General features: G+C 28.2%; 1 protein-coding gene and 1 long non-coding RNA gene across 2 annotated transcripts; both read left to right on the forward strand.

The window, feature by feature from the left end:
• Nucleotides 1-1,855: 1,855 nt before the first annotated feature.
• LOC117128577 lies at nucleotides 1,856-3,823 on the forward strand. The gene is made up of 2 exons (XR_004451945.1): nucleotides 1,856-2,301; nucleotides 2,542-3,823. It is a non-coding gene; the product is annotated as an uncharacterized LOC117128577 (long non-coding RNA).
• Nucleotides 3,824-5,909: 2,086 nt separating this feature from the next.
• Nucleotides 5,910-13,100, forward strand: LOC103837137. Its single transcript, XM_033280657.1, has one exon. It carries the CDS (start codon nucleotides 6,710-6,712, stop codon nucleotides 6,968-6,970), a length of 261 nt encoding a protein of 86 aa, XP_033136548.1. The 5' UTR covers nucleotides 5,910-6,709; the 3' UTR covers nucleotides 6,971-13,100.
• Nucleotides 13,101-22,062: the final 8,962 nt, after the last annotated feature.

Raw genomic sequence — 22,062 nt, forward strand, 5'->3', positions numbered from 1 at the left:
CACAAAACAAATATGACATGGCTATTGAAATTGATGACATGTCTTATAGCTTAATATGACATTGACAATTACATTGCATTTAATGTTAATTTATATTTTTGGTAAACTTTTTAAAATATGGTAATATCTCATATATTATATTTAATGTCAATTTATATTTTTGGAAATTTTTTTAGAATATGGAAATAACTAATAAATCATCATTAAAATAAACATATTCAAATATGACATTATAAATTTCGAACTATAATTTAATTATATATTATTAAATTATAAAATTTTATTACTAAATTTTCAACAATGTATACAATTTTTTTAGAAAATTATAAAAATTTAATAAAAATTATTATTTTCTTATATATCTACAAATTTTATAAACATTGTTTAATTTAATTTTTTGGTAATTATGCAACTTTTACAAATTTATTTAAAATATTTAATTAAAATAAATAGATAGAAAAATCTATCTAAGATTATAATTTCAAATATATACATGCATATTCTTAAATATAATTTTTATGTTTAATTAAATCAAATTTATATTAAAATATTGATGCGAAAAAGAAAATTTACAATATTAATAAAATATTATTTTAAAATATAATTTATATTTATCTGTTAAAAAATATTTTAAATATTTTTACTGCACATGGTAATTCTTTATATGTGATTTAAAATATTTGTTCAGTGTATAGAATCAATTGACAACAACTTAATTATGTCCAGCGTAGGACAACAGAGAAGAGTTTCCACACCTTCTAATATTATAATATCTCATTATATTAGTGGCTAAATCAGTTTTCTCTAGCACAAATATCCACTTCATTTTTGGAGTTTAAACTTTTCTATCTAATGATATTAGTAGTTTCATCCCAAAAAAGAAAATGATCGAACTATACATTGTAATTGGAGAAAGAAAACAAACAAAAATCAACCGAAGAGTTTTAAGGTATATGAAACAAAAATTAAAAATAGTAATTCACTGCAATTAAAGAATAAAGCAATAAAATTGTAAAAACCCAAAATAAAACAAAAAATATATACACAGAAAGAGAGATTTAGTAAAATAAAATCGTAATATAATTTTGATAATTGATAGTGCTCAGTTACACTAAAAAGTCTAAATTTACAACATACACAGTTTTATTTACATCTTTAAACCTATTATCTAATTAAAATGATTCTAAGAAAAGTGCCAGCATGAAGAGTTAGAAACTATATGATAAAATATAATACATAACGTTAAAAATACATTATCACTGATCACTAAAAAATCATGTTAGTAGTAATAAAAAATGAAAGATAACACATTTATTAAGACCATAGAACGGCACGCAACAAGTTGTTATTAAATATACAAACTACAAATTAAATATGTTCAACGCAAACACACATAAAAATGAGACATCATATTTGGATATATTTAAATAAATAATTTTAAATATAATATATTCTTGATAATTCTAAAATTACTTAAAAATAAACTAAATTATTAAAAATTAATATACAAATAAAACTAAAGCAATATTTTGTAACGTCAAAATAATAAATGAATAAAAAATATATTATGTTAATAAAAAAGATTTTAGATTTTAAACCTCTAATTCAAGTAATATTACAAAATTCAAAATTTGTTTATTACAATTATTATTTTACCATTAGATATATTAAAATAATATTCTAGATCGATATTCAATTGTCAGTTTTCAACTATTACACGTAAAAAAATATTATTAAGTACTCTTTTTTTTTGAAAATGGGGTTTTATATTTTAAGTTGGTTATTGGAGTACTTTTTCTTTTCGTTAATTTATTCGAGATGAGATTCCAATATTTTAAACTAAGATAATTTACGTTCTATACATAATTATATTTTTTAACATAACTTTAAAATCTCGGACTTGATTCTTCATATTTTAGTTAATTTTGCTACATATAATAGAGATATTTACTTCAAACTAAATATATAAAAAAAAATCAAATTTGAAATTTAGTTATAATATAATTTAATATACAAAAATTCACATAGAAATAAAAATGATAAATGTAACAAATTTAAATATATTATCCGCGCGTAGCACGGACAAAGGATCTAGTAACTATAATTGGAAAAAAATATAGATGATATTCAGACATATGTTTCATCGAAGGAAAATAAAATGTAGATAAAAAATAAAAATTTAACAAATAATACTTTATTTCAGAAAACATCATTAAACTAAAATAATTATAGTCAAAATATAACGGGACATATCTTATGTAAAATTTAATTTGAAATTGACAAATTGTTTGTTTGTAAAAAGTACTCCTTCCGTTTCAGATTACTTATCATTTTAGACTTCGGTACACAGATTAAAAAATTATTTAATTTTGTATATTTACTAGATAAAAATATCATTACCAATACATCTAACCACATTTCAATTAATTAAAAAATAAATAAAAATATAAAATCAATAAATTTTGTATTAAAATTATAAAACGACACTTATTTTGAAACAACAAAATTTTACTTTACAACGACAAGTAATATGAAAAAGAGAGAGTATTAAAGGAAAGGACTCTCTGCCACAAATTGAGGGAACTTACCCACTCGGTTTTCTAATTTGCATGTTTTCTCAGTTTTATTTATGAAAATTATAATGGCTGTAATTTTATTCGTCCATATGATTGGTCATTATTAAAAGATGAGTGACTTTGTAATGGCATAAATGGTGCCACTGAGTTAGTGGATGCCTTTTACTTTGAAACATATACTAGGTTTGAAGCATGTTTTTAAATATCGTAACTAAAAATTCTATAGTTTAGAATTGTATACTACTTGTAGTAATATTTTTCCAAAACCACATTGATAAGAAGGAATGTTTTTATGTTTAGTAATGGGCACGGTGCATGTTTAGTTTCTGTAAGAATATTTACCCCCAAAACCTGTAGATCCATAGTTAGTTTCATCTTTAATTTTTTTAGTTACAAACGTTTATGATGTGATCATTTATAATTATGATTATTTATTATTTTATCAATTTTCAGCAAAAGAGAAAACAAATAACGAACCAAAAGATCATCAGCATAACTGAAAAATAGGAAAAAAACTTAAGTTTAACAAAATTGAATAGTATATAGAAAGGATCATATCACATAATTTGATTTCTAACATTTAAAACATATAGATTTCAAGCCAAATCTCGTAAACATTTAAAAAAACAATCAAGATCAATTTATTTAAATCCCTTAAGAATCATTTAAACATTTTCTTTCGTTTATATTCTCTTCAAAATCCGATAGTGATCTTTGCTGGTTGGTGGTGGTGGATTAGTTATTCTTTAACTATAGATTAAAGTATGGATTTTGTAGGCTAAAATATTACTATAGAAGATTATATTAATTCACTATTAGTTGTCACAAAATACTTTGAAGCTGTTGAATATATTCCTCAGTTCAAAGAAGGGAAATGAAAGAAGAAGCTCTCTTTGTCATATATAAAAACATGTTTGAGTGTTTTATTCTTCGACAGATTCATTTCATTTTTCTTTTGACTGTTTCCTCGTCTATCTTCCTTAATTGAGTTTTCATTGTAGATGTTTATTAGTTGTATATATGGATTATATATCTACTCTAGTTAGTACGAGTTAATACAGCCTTGTAGTTGCTGTAATACTCAAATTGTGAAACTATGAGTGTGAATGTATTTTTAAGACCATCTCCAACGTATTTTGCTATTTTTACTTCTAAAATAGAGGAATTATATAATATATGTGAGATATGCTCTAATGTATTCCTCTAAAATAGCAATTTCTAAATGTAGAGTTAAAAATAGAGGAATGATATTTCTTCTTCTATGACCATTTCCAATGTATTCTTCTATTTTTATCTCTAAAATAGAGGAACTCTATAATAAAGATGAGTTTTACTAAAATATATTTCTCTAAAATGGAAATATCTACATATAGAACAAAATATAAATGAATGCTATTTCTTCCTCTATAAATAGAAAAGAAAAAAAATAAAGATGGGTTGAAGTGATTTTGCCTTTAAATGCTATTGTAGAGATAAACATAAAAGTGAGTTGGAGATGCTAAATAGAAAAAAATAGAAATTTCTATTATAATTGAAAAAATAGAATTGGGTTGGAACAATTTCACTTCTAAATGTTATTATAGAAGTAAAAATAACAAAGGTTAGAAATGATCTAAGACGTTAGAAATCTAGCATGTTAACCAATGTATTCAACAGATATATATTATATATATATATATATATACGGTATAAACCTTATGTACCCACTGATTGGTCTGATATACCAATGAGATACAAAATTTATATGTTAACTTAAGATTTACCTCGAATTCCGATAATATATAGGTGATCCAACGACTTTTTATTATTAATTGAAACCTCGGGTAAGATACTGCCGTGGTTAGTCAGAGAGAAATCCATTATTAACATTAAATATGCTTTTATCGGAGATTAATGGATAGACAATAGGACATATTAAAAATATATAAAGGTGTGTGTGTTTTATGTAAAGATTACCAAAACATTGGTGACTACTTATAATAGTTTTATTATTTACATTGACTAGTATATTAGGTAGATGAACTAAGTTTGGTATTCGTTGAAATTTGAGAGAGCCAGATACACATACAGAAAGCATATGATTAAGAAAAAAAAGCACGAACCAACAAAGAAACAGTAATACCGTGTTTGGATTTTTTAATTACAATAATACAATCGTTGCATATTGAAACACAAAATAACGCACACTTTTTTGTTTGATTCGATCACTCTAATATATTTTTTGTAAGAAAGTTCAAATGAAAAGACTTAAAAGAGACAGAGAACTTGGATGGATTCCTTTGGGAGGAATTGCGACAAAATAAAATAAACTTAAATCATCCGCTTGTAACAGCAGATTCCACGTTTCTTCATCTTCTTTCCGGTTGCAGAATAATAATCTACATACTATGATCTTCTCGACATTGATTTCTGTTATTTAATCGTGGAAAACCAACGAAGAACTTATAACTTAGCTCGTTATCTGTATAACAAGTTAGAAAATAAGGAAATCGTACCAATATATCTTATTATTATATTATTATTATTATTACTTTTTTTGAACAAACATTATTATTTATTACTATTATTATTATTATCTGATGGAGGTAATTTAGGTGTAGCCTAGGGGTGTTCAATCCGGATATCGGTTCGGTTTCAGTTTGGTTTTTTTCGGTTTTCGGTATTTCGGTTAGTAAAATATAACTACCATTCTAAATCCATATTTATTTCGGTTCGGTTCGGTTTATATACCGTCGGTTTTCGGTTTATTCGGTTTTATACCAAAAAACATAATTATTTTGTTTGAGATCATATTATATGAATTTTAGAGTCATATTGTCAACACACTCATTTATTAAAAATATATTACATGTTCAAATAAATGAACAAAAAAGTAAAAATGCTTCTACCATCAAATAAAATAATCAAATCTATAACTAAAATCAAAGCTTGAAATTTTGAAAATAAAAATATGAAACAAAACAGAAACATGAAAGAAAAGTTTTTCCACTCTTTCATATTTAGTGTTCATTAAAGTCATGTTTTTTCAATTGAAAATTTTCCATTAATTATTGTCCATCAAATTTATAATCTTCATATTAGTTTAGTGAATACTAAAATAAATCAAAAAGATCAAAAAAAACTTAGAAAATAAGATGTCTGAATTGTGATGTATTGTTATTTAGTTATAGTTCAAGTGTTTTACAAATTAAGATTTTTTATTACTATAAAATCATGGTAATAATTATTAACACAAATTTAACTTATGTAACAAATAGATTTTCATGTATTGTTATAAAATTGATATATATTTACATGTTCCTACTTTTAATCAGTTTTGTTCGGTTTATTTGGTTTAATCGGTTATATACCAAACCATATCCAAATCCTACGGTTTTTATAAAATTATATCCATTCGGTTTATATGGTATATACCAAAACCAAACCATATTGTCTATTTCGGTTCGGTTCGGTTCGGTACGGTTCGGTTTTACCATATTGAACAGCCCTAGGCGTAGGTGTAGCTAACCGTAAACAAGAAACTGCATGCAATAGAAAAAGAATTGGTTATTGTTTTAACTAGTACTAGGTTTGAATATATAGAAAGCCAATCCTAAAATTTTGGAGACTATAGTCGATCGATTTAGTAAAAGCATATGTATTTTTTTTACAAAATTTAGAATCCTATGTGTAATTTTTTCTACAATTTTGAAAGTTATAAGCAATACTTCGTTTTTTTTATATATCATGACTGGTCTTGGGTTTGAGTTAAACCATAAATCATTGTGTTCGAGGAGAAAAATAGTTTATGTTATGTAAACATTTTAGTAAAGTTTGACGTTGATTTTCGAGGATATTATGTTTTATAATATACGAAGGAAACCCTAACTACACAAAAATGTAACTATTACACCCGTAAAAATTACAAACGATACATACAAAAATATGTCGGTCCGCACGGTAAATTTTAAACAGAGCCAAATTCGAACCAAACCGGAAACAGAAACTCCCACAAAAAAAAGTCTGTTTTGCTCAGCCACCCTATAAATACATCCTCAAACCCCATCTCTCCACATAAACAAAAACACAATAAACTAAAACAAACTTAAACCAGTTCCTTTGTCTTGCATCTTGGTGTGTTCTTGTTCTGTCTAATGGGAGGCAACAGCAGTAAGCAATTATCTCTCTTCAGCTTCTATAAATCACGAAGGTCGTCTCATAGAGTTCAAGCAGACGCCTGGGACGACGGCGTATACACAAGGAAGGCATGGGCCAGCGACGAGGACAAGCGATATTGGGTGGCTGAGCCAGGTATTGACCGTAAAGCTTCTGCCTTCATCGCCAGGTTCCATGCCTCTCGTGTCTCTGAGTCCGAGCGCCAAACTCTCCCTCCTTGTCAGTCTCATCCTAACTAGCCATCATCATAATCATAACGATTATGATGAATTAATTATAAAAGAAGAAGCTAATAGCTTGTTTAGTTTGGCTCTATATGTATTTTATCTTTTCTTTGATGTTCATGATGATGTCCTTACGATTATTTGTTTATAAGATGTCTTATATACAGCTTAAAGTCATTATCTACAATTAATATTACAAATGAACTTGTCAAATTTATAATAACATACGAAGTTTCATAGATACGTTTTAAGTGTTCATGAAGACTGCCACATAAATATTTCAACTATACTTGTTAATGAAAGAAGTTTGGAGAACTAATAAACTAAAATATTAAGAGTTTTGGTCAATCAACTTATCACTAATTGATTTTAAATTGTAAACCTATGATAACTTTAAATTTAGTACGGAAAGTCATCCGATATTGGGTCATTTTGTGGATGTTGTTTCCTCGAAAGTCCACACTTGAGTGTGAGGGAGGATGTTAATAAATGAATAAAGTTCTACATATCGGTAATTAGAGAATTAATGAACTAATATATAAAAAATTATGATCAATCTAATTATTACCAATTGATTTTAAGTTAAATACGTACATAGTACTTAGATATTGATATTATTCGGGTCTAGGTATTAAAAATTGAGATCCTACACTATTGTTTCATGTATATCGATCTATAGGAAGTACCTTTCTTTTTAGAACTGGCATAATCTATAGGAAGTACTTGCACTTGGTATTTATTGCGATTAATTAAATAAGAAGAATTAGATTTGGAGCTAGCTGTAGAATCTAGAACAATATATGCAGATGATTCTATTTTCCCACTTGTAGTTTGTACATAAAGGTACATTTGTTCCTTGATTTGCCCTCTTCCTCCCGCTCGCCATCTTTTGCTTATTTGTATTTGTACATTTGTTTTCCAGCTTTCTTATTTATTTTGATAACAATCACTTTTTGTTGTCTATTATAATATCTTGATATCCTTTTACTTTTTTTTTTCTTTTTCCTAAAATTTGATACACCATATTTTAGTGATAAAATCATATTTATTAACATAAATGTTATTTTATATATATATATATATATATATATATATATATATATATATATATATATATATATTTGAAACAAATGTATGAGAAGAGAACAGAAAACATTAATTATGAAATTTAGCCATGGTTCAGATGGAAATTAGTCGGGTATTTCTACTGTGGATTTGTTAACTACGCGGTCAGAACTTTCTACGGATTTTAGCCGTAATACACACAACGATTTAAGGAGCAGAAACAACAAAATAGATGTTATAATCATAAAGAGATGATGCATTGTTCTCCTTATGCAAATAAGTAAAGTTAGGTTTTACTTGATCTGTTGGTTATATTCCATGTTCAAAAACGCCAATACTCAGATGATCGAAAGAATGACTGGATGTCACAAATAGTGTTAATAAATTACCTGTAAGTCTATTACTATAGGTTCAGCTGATGAGGTTATTAGCAAGTGAAAATCTAACTTTATTCTCTTACTATGTTTACTACATGTGAGAGAAAAATATTTTATTTTTTCTTCATAGTTTTTGAAGAGAAACCAGTTACGCAAATTTCTATTTTCATTTTTCATTTATTTTGTTGTTTTGTCTTCTAATTACTCCATTTTATTTTGTTTTCACTTACTTTAGTGTTTGCCATTCATACTCATAACTGACAAAAATATTTTTTACATTCTCTCTCTCTCTTTCTTAAAAAGTGTTATTCTAATTTTTTTTTTGTTTCAAAAAAGTGTCATTCTATCTTTCAAATGCAATTTTCATAGATAATCTATTTCTTACATTTTCAAACAGCAAATACACTTTTATTTTAATCATTTTATTTAAATAATTATTCTTAAATGAGAGTACATTAATATATTTTATCATTTTTTATTCCGCATGAAATGTGTTAAAGTGATAATTTTTACGAAACGGAAGGATTTAGTACTTAAGAGTTAAATCTATAGATTATTAACTTTTTATGGGATGGATTCTTATTTGTTTGAAAGTCTCAACAAACGAGAGAGAGATTTGGTTAAATCAGGAAATTTAATTGACAAGTCATTGAGAGTGATAATATCAAAACATTTTAAATTTATCTAGGAAATATGTTAAACTATGTCGACCAAAAATAGAAAATTTAATTTATATATAATTGGAGCACACTTTCAACAAAAGTTTTGTATTTGAAAAAATAACATGATATGTTTTGGGAATCATTCAAATCTATCAAATTAATTAGATCCTGTATCCAAATTAATATGTCGGGAATACCTAAAAGTTAATGGCTATAAGTTTTCTATTTTCATCTTTTTTTTGTTAGGGCTTAAATAAATGAAAAAAAAGTCAAGATCATGTAGTTTTTGCTTACTTTCCTAATTATAACCCATCAAAAGTAAACCGAAAGTTAGGTTGTTCATGGAAAGTGGAAACCAAATAAAATGCTAATAACTCATTGTAGCTGGGTATTATGGGTTTGTCCTAACTTGAAGAGCAAATGATCAAGTAGACAATATGAAGATTCATGTTTTTCAATGAACGGTTTTGAGTTGTTTTAGATTCGAACGATAATCTACATTCACTTTTAAATAGTAACATTCGCAATGCCTACATTTTTATGTTTGATGCACTGGCAAGGTGTCCATATCTACAGACTCTACTGCAATATATTTAGAATATGGGGCTTAGCTTTTTTTAGATATGTACTTTTTGACCCAAAACAAGTATTTTTGAGCTGGATCTAATTCAAAATGTCAAATTGCTAATAATGTGGACATCAATGGAACTAACCTTTAACGCTGCCCAACATTTCGTGAAGACGAGGGATCAATCGTTCTTTCTATAGCGAAGATCATGTAATATTTTATCATACTCCTTAGTCAATCCACTGAGAGTTGATTTTAGGGATGCATTACTTGGTAATATTAAAATTTTTTACCAAAAAAAAAAAAAACTTTTTTTTAAACAAGTATACAAAATTAAATTTAAAGTGAACAAATTTAACTGAAAGAGTAAAAAAGATAACGATTAACAATTTTTCAAAAGACATAATTTTATAGGTATTTTGTATGTCTGTCTCATAAATTATTGTACAGGTATAAATATTCGTTTATTAGTTTTGACGTGTCCAAATCAATAACAAACCCTAATTGTAATGTAATTTCTCGATCAATTACTACTGACCATCCGTTTAAAACACAACACATTTTTGAAAAACCAAGAAACATAATCATCCAAGAATGGTGCTATCTCCTATTTCAAGATTCTATCTATATATTCTTCGATGGTTTATTTATGCTTAGACCTACACGAAACAAAAGACAAAACCTAGAGTACAAGTAGGCTGTATAATTGTTCTGTATTAACAGATTCATGATTTGAAGATCAAGTCACGCCCATCAATTTGGCTTTGAAACACTTTCTGTCAAAATGGACAAGACATGACTTCGTGTCTCTCGTACTAGAACCAACCATCTAAAATCTCTTTTCCTTTTCCTACTATAATTTTATTTCATTTTTAACTTTCTATAAGCTATTTGATTTCTTTTATTGGGTATCTATTTACATACCGAATCATATGAATTTAATAATTAGATGAATAAAGGATCGGAATAAAAAGTTCTACCGCAGAGTGTAAAAGCAGAAAAGGACTGAAAACATGCTAGAAGTTACAGTTCAAAAAAAAAAACATGCTAGAAGTTAACCATGGGTGCGTAGCGGTAAAAGTTGATTTGGGAATTGGGACAAATATTAAAACCGTCGTCTTAAATTAAGCTGAGACGGATCAAATATCCATAGTATTTTAGATATCTGGATCCGGATATCCGGAGTTAGGATATCCCGACTAAACTTCAAATAATCGCAGATATCCAGATTTAAAAAAAAAATTAAAATAAAAACTAACAAATTAATAATTTATTTACTATTTAATTTTTTTTTTGTAAACATAATTGAAAAGTATTGAAATTTAATAAAATTAAAATTTTATATATTTATATTAAATTTATATATAATATACATATATATATAATTATATTTCTAATATTTTTAAAATATATAATAGGCCCGGATTTGGATCCGAGCCTGAAATTTCACTATCCGGATCCGCCAAATCTGTATTCGGATCTGTATCCGGATCCGTAAAAGTACTATCCCGATGCAGATTTAAACTCCTGTATATCTGTTTTTCGAAGCGCATCCTGAATCCGACAATAGATATCAGATATTAATTTTCATGCCTACTATTTGGTGAGCAAAAAAAATCATACTTCAAATTTTAACTAAAAAAAATTAGTATTCAATACTAGAGGCGAACCTAGAAAAGTTATTAAGTGGGTGCATTTTTAATATTAAAAAAATATATATGCAAAAAGATTTGTACAGCATTTTTAATAATAAAAAATACATATGCAAAAAGTTTTGTACTTGAGATATTATGGGTGCATAGGCTGAGCTTTACCACGTGAGCCAATGTCCATTGAAATATTAATATATATATATTTTTTTGTTAAGAATGTAAATATTGTTTCACCAAATGAAAGTTGAGATCTACAAAATAAGATCGATAAAATGTAAGACTTGTATATTTGGTTCCACAAAAAAAAAGGGTAAAAACATGCCACTACACTTGGTAACGTAGCTTCGCCTCAGTAGTCAGTACTGTCGTTTGAGAGAATAGCTGGGTTTCGTCCTGACACCACCATCGGTTAACAAGAAAAATTATGCTAGAAATTGTAGTAGAAATATAGCATGCACGTATCAGGTATTAACCACTTTCTTTCTAATTCAAAAGGGACTAACGTGATGTTTTTCTTTTGTTAAGGACTAACATTTTGATCTTTAGTAATCAATGTAGTAATACAAAAACAAAGCGGAGAAAAAGGAGGACGATACAACAAAAACGAGTTCAACTTTTCGGCGAGTCGCTGGCCACAACGCAAAGCAAATGTAGTAATACAGAAACAAGTCGCTGGTGACTGGTCTGATAAACATGCTTTCATCCTAGTCTTTTTTTGGGCTGCTGCCACTGGTTGCCAGTGACTATTTATTGAGCCCATTGGGCCTAAAGGATGAGAGCTATTTATGGAGCTCCATTAACCTGTTAAAGCTCGATGCAATATATTATTAGCAGGGGCTAGTTTTATTAGTTTTGATGAATAAATAAGTAGCATTTTAGCCGAACTTCAAAAATAGTTGCCAAATTCACGAACCCATTTTGATTGGGATAGTCTCACTTATATATTCTAAGTTTCTAACTCATTTCACGAAGTTTCACAGACTTTCAACATAAAGTATGTCTTTCAACACAAGATGATATTAAAAATGGAGTGAATTAATTGATCTACAAATTTACACTTATAAAACGGATTGAATCAGTCCAAACCAATCTAAAGTAATGTCGATTTTAGATCAGATCATTTGGATTAGGTTTGGGTTTGTTCTCTTATGAATGCAATATATAAAACACACGATAATCACATACTAAAATTTCTCATGTATTTATTTTACAAAAGAATTTGCCTTGCCCCAAAGGGTCTAGCATCAGCAAAGGAATGGAACTTGGCTCAACAAAAACCCACAGCACTTACCTCACATCAACAGCCTGAGACAGAGACGACATCAGCCCCGACGAGCCACCAACTTCGAACGACGGTTACATGTAACACAGATGCGGCGTGGGATAAAGACAGGAAGAAAGCTGGACTAGCATGGACTCTCTCTGGGTCCTCCCTTCCAATCACGATGAAAGGCACCCTTGTGAAGGATTTCATCGGATCACCTCTTGTGGCAGAAGCCCTGGCGGTGAGAGAAGCTCTATCAAAGGCAGTAGAACTCGAGATCTCCGATCTTAAAGTCTACACCGACTGCACAACGCTCCTTGGAGCAATCAACGGTTTATCGCAGAGAAAAGAGATTATTGGTATCGTTTCTGACATCAGATCAATCTCAACTGCTTTCGCCTCTATCTCCTTTTTTCATGTTCCAAGATCGAAAAATATTATCTGCGATCAGTTAGCTAAAGCGTCTCTCCGTTTGTCTGTAATGAATATGGGCCAGGCCCATTAAACCTTTTTCAGCATTACTTAATATAATTTCAGTGACAAAAAAAAAAAAAAAAGAATTTGCCTTGCCAGTTTTTTAATAATTTCTTTCGTGACTAACAAGTATTGCCAGTTTTTTTTCTTTCGTGTGGACACTAACAAGTATTGCGTGGCTGACAAATAAAATCGTATGAAATGTGTGCATAATAAACTGAAATTAGAGAAAATGATCAAATAAGGAGCTGATACGCGTCACAAATTCATAATAATTATTATATTGGAAGATAATTAAAGGATTGAAAAAGATAGGTTAGATTGGGGAAAAGAGAGTTCGATCCTTATTATTGAGACATAGACTTACAGAAAGGAAAAAGAGAGTGACTAGATGGGAAGGTTTAAGAAAGTGAGGATGCAGAAAAAGACTTAAGTAATGAAGAGTGTGGCTAATCAAAGATTGACTATTATTGTATTATTTCATCCCCACTTAATTAATTACCAAACACATTATGTAACTATTCATGTGATGGCTCATGTTTTTTTTTTCTACCAGACAAGATACCTTTTTATGATTGCTAGTTGCTACTATATGTATGTTAATCTTTAACTCATATAAATTTAGTTTTTTCATACAGTTAGTTTTCAGGAACACCGACTTTGAATAATAAACTTTGAGTAACCATGCTTTAGATTTGCTAAGTAATCCGGGTTCGAAAGCATTTCACTATATGACCACACATATATAAGTCTATTGTTTATGGTATATTTGAATATGTAGAGAAATAGTCTTTTTGCTTAAAAATTAGTCTGGACTATTAAATAATAAGTTTGGGATACTCCATGTTAATAAAAAAAAAACTTTGAGTAGAATGAAAAATTAGAGACGCAAATTGTTAAAGTCTAAACCAGTACGTAGTACATGTGAGTTCTATGAATTTATGAATATGGATGCAAATATGTAAAAATAAGAACTCGATTAGACAAAGAAAAAAAATGAAAAGGAAGGTATGTGGAAAATGAGTTAAGGTCCTACTTAATGTAATTATGCATGAGTAGGATCATGGGTCATACTTTTCAACTAGACAAAAACACTTTTTATTATTAGTTCTTTTTTATTTTGTCCAAGAAAAAAAATTATTAGTTCTTTTTTATCTTTTGAAAATCCATGTCACCTCCTTAAAAATCTTTCTAACTTTTTCATTACAATTCCTTCTGTTAATTAAAACTTCAAACTACTCTTTAAACTCTATAATTATTGCTTTTGCTTTACTTAGAACTAAAGATTTATATATACCACTATAGAGAGACATAAAAGTCTCCCGAATCAGTTGGGAAAAAAGGAAAACTTTGTATGTATACTTTTTTGGTAATGTATACTTGAATCTAGTATGTATATCGAAGTTTCAGATATCTTTCACTTATAATAATCATGTAAATTTTTGAATTGATTTTGTTTATAGCACTTTTGGCGGTTTAATAGAAAATAAACCATCTTATTTCTAATTATAATATCTTGTTTGAATCCGAAGGTAATGAGGTTTGGTTACGAGAAAAAAAGAAATCATTAGTTTAGACTTAATAGCATTTGTCACAACTATTTAGGGGGCGACTGGTTTTCCCGCTACCACCCGCAAACGCAGCTTTTGCGGTTGGTAGCGGTTGTCGGCGGTTTACAACAATCACTCAAATCGTTCTAAACCGCTTCAAACCGCTCCGAACCTCATAAATTCAAAAGCTAACTCCAGCTAGCGTTTGCGGTTGCGGGAAGGTAAATTTTTTTTATATAAAAAAACAATATATATACAAAAGTAAAAATATTTAATAAAAAATTTAAAATTGAAATTATAAATATACTAAAATATATCTATTATATTTTAATTAATATTCTAAAATTTTATAGTAAAAATAATTTCAAATTTTTTTTAAAAAAATTAAAAGTATAACTTTCTAAATATAAATTTTATATTTATTATAATTTTATGATTTTTGATATTTTTAAAAGTATATTAAATATAAATATTATTAATTTATTATTTGACAGTTACCGCATTTGGTAGTTAACCAGTCATAAATCTCCCACAAACGCACCAATTTTTAACCACAGTACCAGTCATACAAATCTCTTAAAACTGTTAGAAACCACAACCGCCCGCATCCGCAAACTCCCACAACCGCAACCGCAACCGCTGCGTTTAAACCAGTCAGACCCTTATTGACGTGAAATGTTTTTCACTAAACAATACTCCCTACCATCTCTCTAAAAGATTCATATTTTAAGATTTTCATAATTATTAAAAACATATATCAAATTTTAGTTACCAATACATTATTTTCTGTAATCAACTATTTCCCACAAATTTTTACCAATAGAATTTTATTAATTACAATTATATTTTTGAAATGTACAATTTACATTTAATTTATGCACTGAAAATATGAAAATGTATTTTTAAAATTTTTTTTTTTATAAAACATGACTTTTTTAGGAACGGAGGGAGTATTATTTAAAACTTTTGAAATCAATTCAAAGAGTCCGTTATCGTGGACCCAATTTTTCAAAATTGCCTCTTTCGTTATGTGCTGAAATCAAGTAAAGTAGAATACCTTTTCTTAGTAAAAGAGAATGAGAATAACATAAATTAATTGCGTGGTTTTCTTTTAGAAGGAGATATAATAAATAATTATTACCTAACCTCCGTGATTATAAAAAGGAGTGATGATCACTAATCATGTTTGATGGTAAATTTTTGACTTCAGCGATTTGGGATCTCATGCTTGATGACATTTGACATCTGCTAATATCTCTCCGTCGGCGAATACCTCCATCTTTGTGTTAATGCCGTACGTCATGCCGTGGCAGAACGTCAAGTACATAACCAATGAATAGTAGTTGTGATACAACTGTCAACTGAAACTTCAAAATTTTGGAAACTTAAACAACGCGTTCTTATTGTTTTGTCCTCAGCCTGAATCAAAACCAAAGAATAATTAGGTTTTGTGAACTAGTCACAACTGTTTGTTTGCAAATTTATTTGCGCTCCATGTTATATTATTTAAGCATTGTAACATATTGTAACATATAGATCCATCTACCATGCGAAACTAAGTCATATTTTCCTGATCATCTTACACGGATATGGTTACTGCATTTCGGTCCATTTGAATACCCGGGAGATGATTTATCTGTGGGCTGCACCTCCCACCCAGAGGTTAGATCTGTATCTTTAATAGATCCGAGTTTAATTCTTTTTTTTACAAAAAAGAAAAAACATATAGAAACACAAACAAACTGTCAAAAAAGACGGCTCCGATTGTAGAGTATTAGCGTTGAGTTATAATAAAAATTATAGATTGATGTATTGTAATTTGCAGTAAAACTTATATAGGAGAAAAGTTATAGATTTATGTAGTAAATTTACTGTATAAATATGAATAACTATTTTCGCAACATAATTAATTGGTAATATTTTTTATTTATAAAATATAGTATGCACAACTTTTTAAAAATATATAAATGTCAATAATAACATTTATTATATATTTAATAAAATGATTAAGAAAAAATAAATATATAAATTAAGGAAATATACTTAAATTTATGCATATATTATAAAAAATATATATATTTAAATTTAATTTATGAAATTTTCAGTTACTAAGTAGAATTAAAAATTAGATTTTATAAAAATAATTTTATTTAAATAATTAAAATAAAAGAAAAAAGTTTATAAAATCTTTGACTAATTAGGTAATAACTATACATTAAAAAAAAAGATTTATCAACTAATGATAAGTAACGTGAGACAATCATTGTATGTAGTGTATTAAAAATAAAATTATTAAAAATCATAATGTAACCGTAAGTTAGCTAACAAAATGCAAAAATATTAACTCAACTTCTAATACATGAGATTTTGTTTGATGTTATCACTTGAAATATCAATTGTACGAAGAGGATAACTCAAAATTGTAATTCAAGTATAACACAATATTCTAATTCAAACATTTATTCAAAATTCTTTTAGGTAATTCATGATTTGTAACATTTTGAGTTATACTTCTAACTCAAATTTAATCAAGTTTGTTTGATATAGAATGAGTTAGTTGCAGCAGTTAATTTCACAATTCATACTCACCAGTGGTTTATGGATATTAACTTCATCTAATAGTCGGTTTGTATGACAGTATTCCGTCAACTTATCGACTATCATGAAATTCAACTATGTTATTCTCTTGTATGTTTTCACTCCAACCGTCGTGGATTTATATCTACGTTTTGCATGTGCATGCCATGTTTAACGAACCATACAGTTTACCTAAAAGTTATGGTAGAATTTTTTAGTAGATGATGATTTAGGTTAGTATTCCCCCTCCCCCCCCCCCCCCCCCCCCCCCCCCCCCTCAACATTAGTATTCATGAAAAATATACGAGGAAACAAAAACGTTACGCCATACACATTCTGGAATTGGACACGATAGAAAGTGATGTTTTAACAATCTCTTTCTCCACTACTTGCTTTCTTCACTACTTGCTTCTCTAAGCAAGGTTTTTTGTACTTAGAACAAGGAAACTATTTATATATATATATTCTCGTGACCAAATCATGAGCTTTCTGTTTTTGTCCCACTTTTGCAATCATCATACTACTACAAAATGATTCTCTCTCGCTTTATTTTCGGCCTCTTTTATCCGTCTCCACATTTTTCATCATTGGGTTTTGTTTTAACTATTTGTGAGTTTTTGGAAACAAATAACTATAGAGTCATTGACATGTTGGTTTTGAATGTTAAATTATTTAATACTGTTTTGACTTTGCGTCAAATATCTTTCTTCTTTTTGCCTCAATTCCAACATGACCAAAAACGAACTTTTCATTTTGCAGCTATAGAACTCTGCAATAATTAGAATGTTAGTATAGATGAAAAATACAATATGAATATAACTAAACAACATATTGATATAAGATGTACGATTTTTAAATTAATCATATTGATTTCTACGCGTTCTTAAAGAGTTCATGAATTAAAATGTGTGCAGCTCTTTATGATCATTATTGCCAATGGGACATTAAGTAATATATAAAGGGTTAGGATCAATCCACTAATTGCCAATTAATTTTAAGTTGGAAACCCATAATAAACCCTAATCTAACATGGTATCAGAGCCCAGATCCTAATAAGTTAAACCCCTAATTAATATTAACCCTACCCGACCGGATATATAGGTCGTAATTGACTCGCTCGACCGAGTATAACTGTCTTAAAAAAAATTTCCGAGATTTCTGGCCGATAAGAGCCATCATCTCGAGGAGGGGTATTAAGGGATATGTATCCCACATTGGAAAATCAATGGGACAATAAGTAATATATAAAGGGTTAGGGCCAATCCGCTAATTGCCAATTAGTTTTGAATTGGAAGCCCATAATAAACCCTAATCTAACAGATATACAAATTTTGTCAAAGTGCCCGACTAATCTGGGAAGTGAGCCAAATCCTTTTTTTTTTCTTTTATCATTATTGTCAACGATAATCTAAAGAATATCAATGCATTAGGTCTAAAACCTTACTACATTTCCTCCAAAATGTTTTTTTCTTTGAAAAAACTCCACCTCCAACATATTGCATGGTTAATTACAGCTCATTTCTTGTAATAAATAATGATATTTGACTGCTATAACAAAACTATTGGACCATACGGCTACATGATTGTTGTTTTCTTCTTATTTTTATAGCTATTGATTTTCCACCTCTTCGTACATACTTTCATGTCAATATTCCGCTAGGACCTTGAAAGAGGCAAGTCGGCAAGTCCTACTCCCATGAACATGGCTTCTCGGAAATAAAACAAAGTCAACGTCAACCTCTCTAACTTGAAAACTTTAAATGCTCAATCATTTGGAAGGCGGCTATTAGAAACCATAGAAACATCACCGTGACTTTCTATGCACATTAACTTAAATACATACCAATATATACTTTGGTTATGAATGGGGTTTGCGGGGCGGGACGGAATTGATACAGTACAAGTGCGATTTTCAAAATATCACCAATCAGCAATTACAAAACTAAAAAGGCGGTTTTGTTTAAATACCGCACTCAGCAAAAAAATCTTTTTGTTTGTTCTATCACGTAAAATAACGCACTTGTTTTATAGCATCTTCGATTTTGGTGTGGTTGAAGTGCGTTTTTAACTGTAGCACTTACGTACTATCATCATTCAATTAATAATATTCACCTGTTACATGAAAACCTTACGTACTAATTGAAGTATTTTAATATATATTTGTTACAAAAATAATTGGCCAACCAAAATTTTAAAATAATATTTCATGTTTTCATGAAAAATGTCATTTGAAGATTTTTCAATTTGTCTGCGGTTTTGTAAGTTTTATAATATATATACATTTGTGTAACTATTTTAATATATATTAAAATATATTAAAAATATATACATTTTTCATTTACACATCTGTTTAGCTATTTTAATATATATATATGCTACAAAAATAATTGGTTATCCAAACACATTAGAAATAATAGTACCTAGTTATATTTCTAAAATTCTAAAATTTTATCCTAAACCCAAAACTATACCCCAAAAACCTGAATCTGAAAAAAAAAATACATGTAATACCAGAAATACAACATACACTCAAATATACCTACTATATATTATGAGTTTTGCGTATTTTGGGTATCCGGTCGGATCGGGTCTTGGGTCTACCCAAACTTGAACCGAGATTCACGGATCCAAAAAAATTATATCCAATAGGTAGTTTAGTCTAGGTCCAGACCCGGATCCAAACTTGTATTTTTGGGTTGGTTCTGGTTCGAGTAAAATGCCAAAGCCTACTAAAATTTAGAATATAGATTATAAACACAGATGAAAATAATTTTTTAATATATATATCAAAATTTGTTTGAGATGAATTTTGTTATTTAAAATTTTCTAAATAATAAATAAAATTTAATATACATAACACTACATAAACAATTTTAATTTTAATTATATTAAATATATTGATATATATCTATTTTACATTATTTAAATTTTCTTAACTGTTTAATTCCGCACTTTAGATTTTCACCAATCAACACAATTCTGCACCGCTAATTTTATCAAAACCGCACTTATCCCGCAAAACGCACGAACCGCAGTTGAACCGTCCCGCACCCAAATTCCGCCCCGCTTATTTTACCAAATCCGCGGTCACCATTCGGACCCTTTATACAACCAATTAACTCCACTTACTACTTGCGTAAAAGAAAACTAGACGTATTTAATAAAACTGGAAACCGACAAACGAGCTTGGCATCGGCCAACTTAGTGCATGTTATAAATAAATAAATAACTGGGTCACTTCCATTACTGCTATTTTTTTTTTCAATTCCAATTGAAATGATATAGTATCTCATTCTTCATTTTATGATTAGCTTGAGGTAAACCATGAGATTACGTCTGGTTACAACAATATGTCAATAGATACAGGTTGGACATAAAAGAGATTGAGTGTGTTCTTTTTTTCGTTGTCATGATATCCTTAAACTAGCTGATGAATTATAATTTCTCAAGACTAGACTTAAGTTATTTCAGAATTTTGTAAATATTAAGAAATATATTAAATTTTAATTACAAAGAAATCATTTTGTGATTATCTATTTTCAATCATTTTAATTAAAAATATGACAAAGATTTTTTTTTTAATATACTAGTTATAATTAATTATTACCTAATTAAAATATATAGAAATATAATTTTTTTTCTTCTCCAGAAACATATATCTTTCTTAAACAAACAGAGTATATAACATAGTTTTTTTTTGATAAAGGGCTTTTATAGTATACAACATAGTTCTTTTAACTAATCATGATAATATTATTTAAAAACCGTTCTCTTTCCTATATTACGGTAATAATGAAAACACATTTGCTACCATAATATATGTTTTAAACACTTATGGTGTAATTAGTGATCATGGAAATGGAAAAAAAAATAAAAATTTATCATTTCTAAAAAGTACACCATATATAGATATTGTTTTATCCCTATTTCATTTTTATAGGGAATTATAAAAAAAAATATTTCTCACTACTTTGGGAAAGAACATACTTTATCATTTTTATTTTTATTCATTTTTTATTTCTTCATCAGTTAGACTTTTATTGTTGTTCTTGTTTATAAACATGCCCAAATTACAAGTCAGAAAAAAGTCGGTAACTATTAGAATTAGTTAATGTTTATATAAATTAGAATATTAGTGGTTACGCGACCAAATTATTGCATAGTGGAAACATTTATGGCTATTTTTCCACCACCACTTTGCGTACTTAAATTGAACAACTCTTTTACATTCTCTGGACATCAAGCTGTCTCTTCTGAAATCAATGTAGGAAAAGTAATAATCTATCAAAATAGTATTTCTTTGTAAAAAAAGAGAATATTGAAATTTCTTATCTTTGAGGGCGACAAATAATTTTAGGTACGTACAATTCATGAAATGAGTCTGTTGTTGACCGATGGATTCCCCTTTATTTTTACTTTTATTCAAAAAAAAAGAACAACAAAGGGGAGATAAAGAAATATAGATTTTTTTTTCACATCGCAATTATATTGAAAGGGGGTGGGGGGGGGGGGGGGGGGGGGCAAAATTTAAATATGAATATGAGTGTAGAAACTCATAAAACAACATTCATGATAAACCAAACGTAGTATATACTATTTTATCAGTTATTGGTTAGTGTATTTTGATCAATTTGAAAATCTAAACTAAATCTAGTGTTATTGGTTTTATGATTTTAAAATATGTATTGAAATTATATGTTATTCGTTTAATGATTCATAAATTTTAATTCAAATCAAGTGTTATTCAATCATACGGATTTACTAATAGATTTGATGTATTTGAATGAGTTTGCAAGGATTTCTTTGTTAAAAATACAAAGGTTCAAATCCGAGAGAATTTAAAAATTTGTATATTTTACTTGGATTTATAAATACTGTATGGATTTCTAAATGGGCAATTGTCAATAATAGCACATTT

The sequence above is a fragment of the Brassica rapa genome, chromosome A09, assembly GCF_000309985.2.
Source record: "Brassica rapa cultivar Chiifu-401-42 chromosome A09, CAAS_Brap_v3.01, whole genome shotgun sequence".
In the NCBI taxonomy this organism is placed as follows: domain Eukaryota; kingdom Viridiplantae; phylum Streptophyta; class Magnoliopsida; order Brassicales; family Brassicaceae; genus Brassica; species Brassica rapa.

Bases quoted from the DNA above. Each gene is read 5' to 3' on its own strand.
- LOC103837137 (XM_033280657.1), top strand. From the start codon at position 6,710: ATGGGAGGCAACAGCAGTAAGCAATTATCTCTCTTCAGCTTCTATAAA.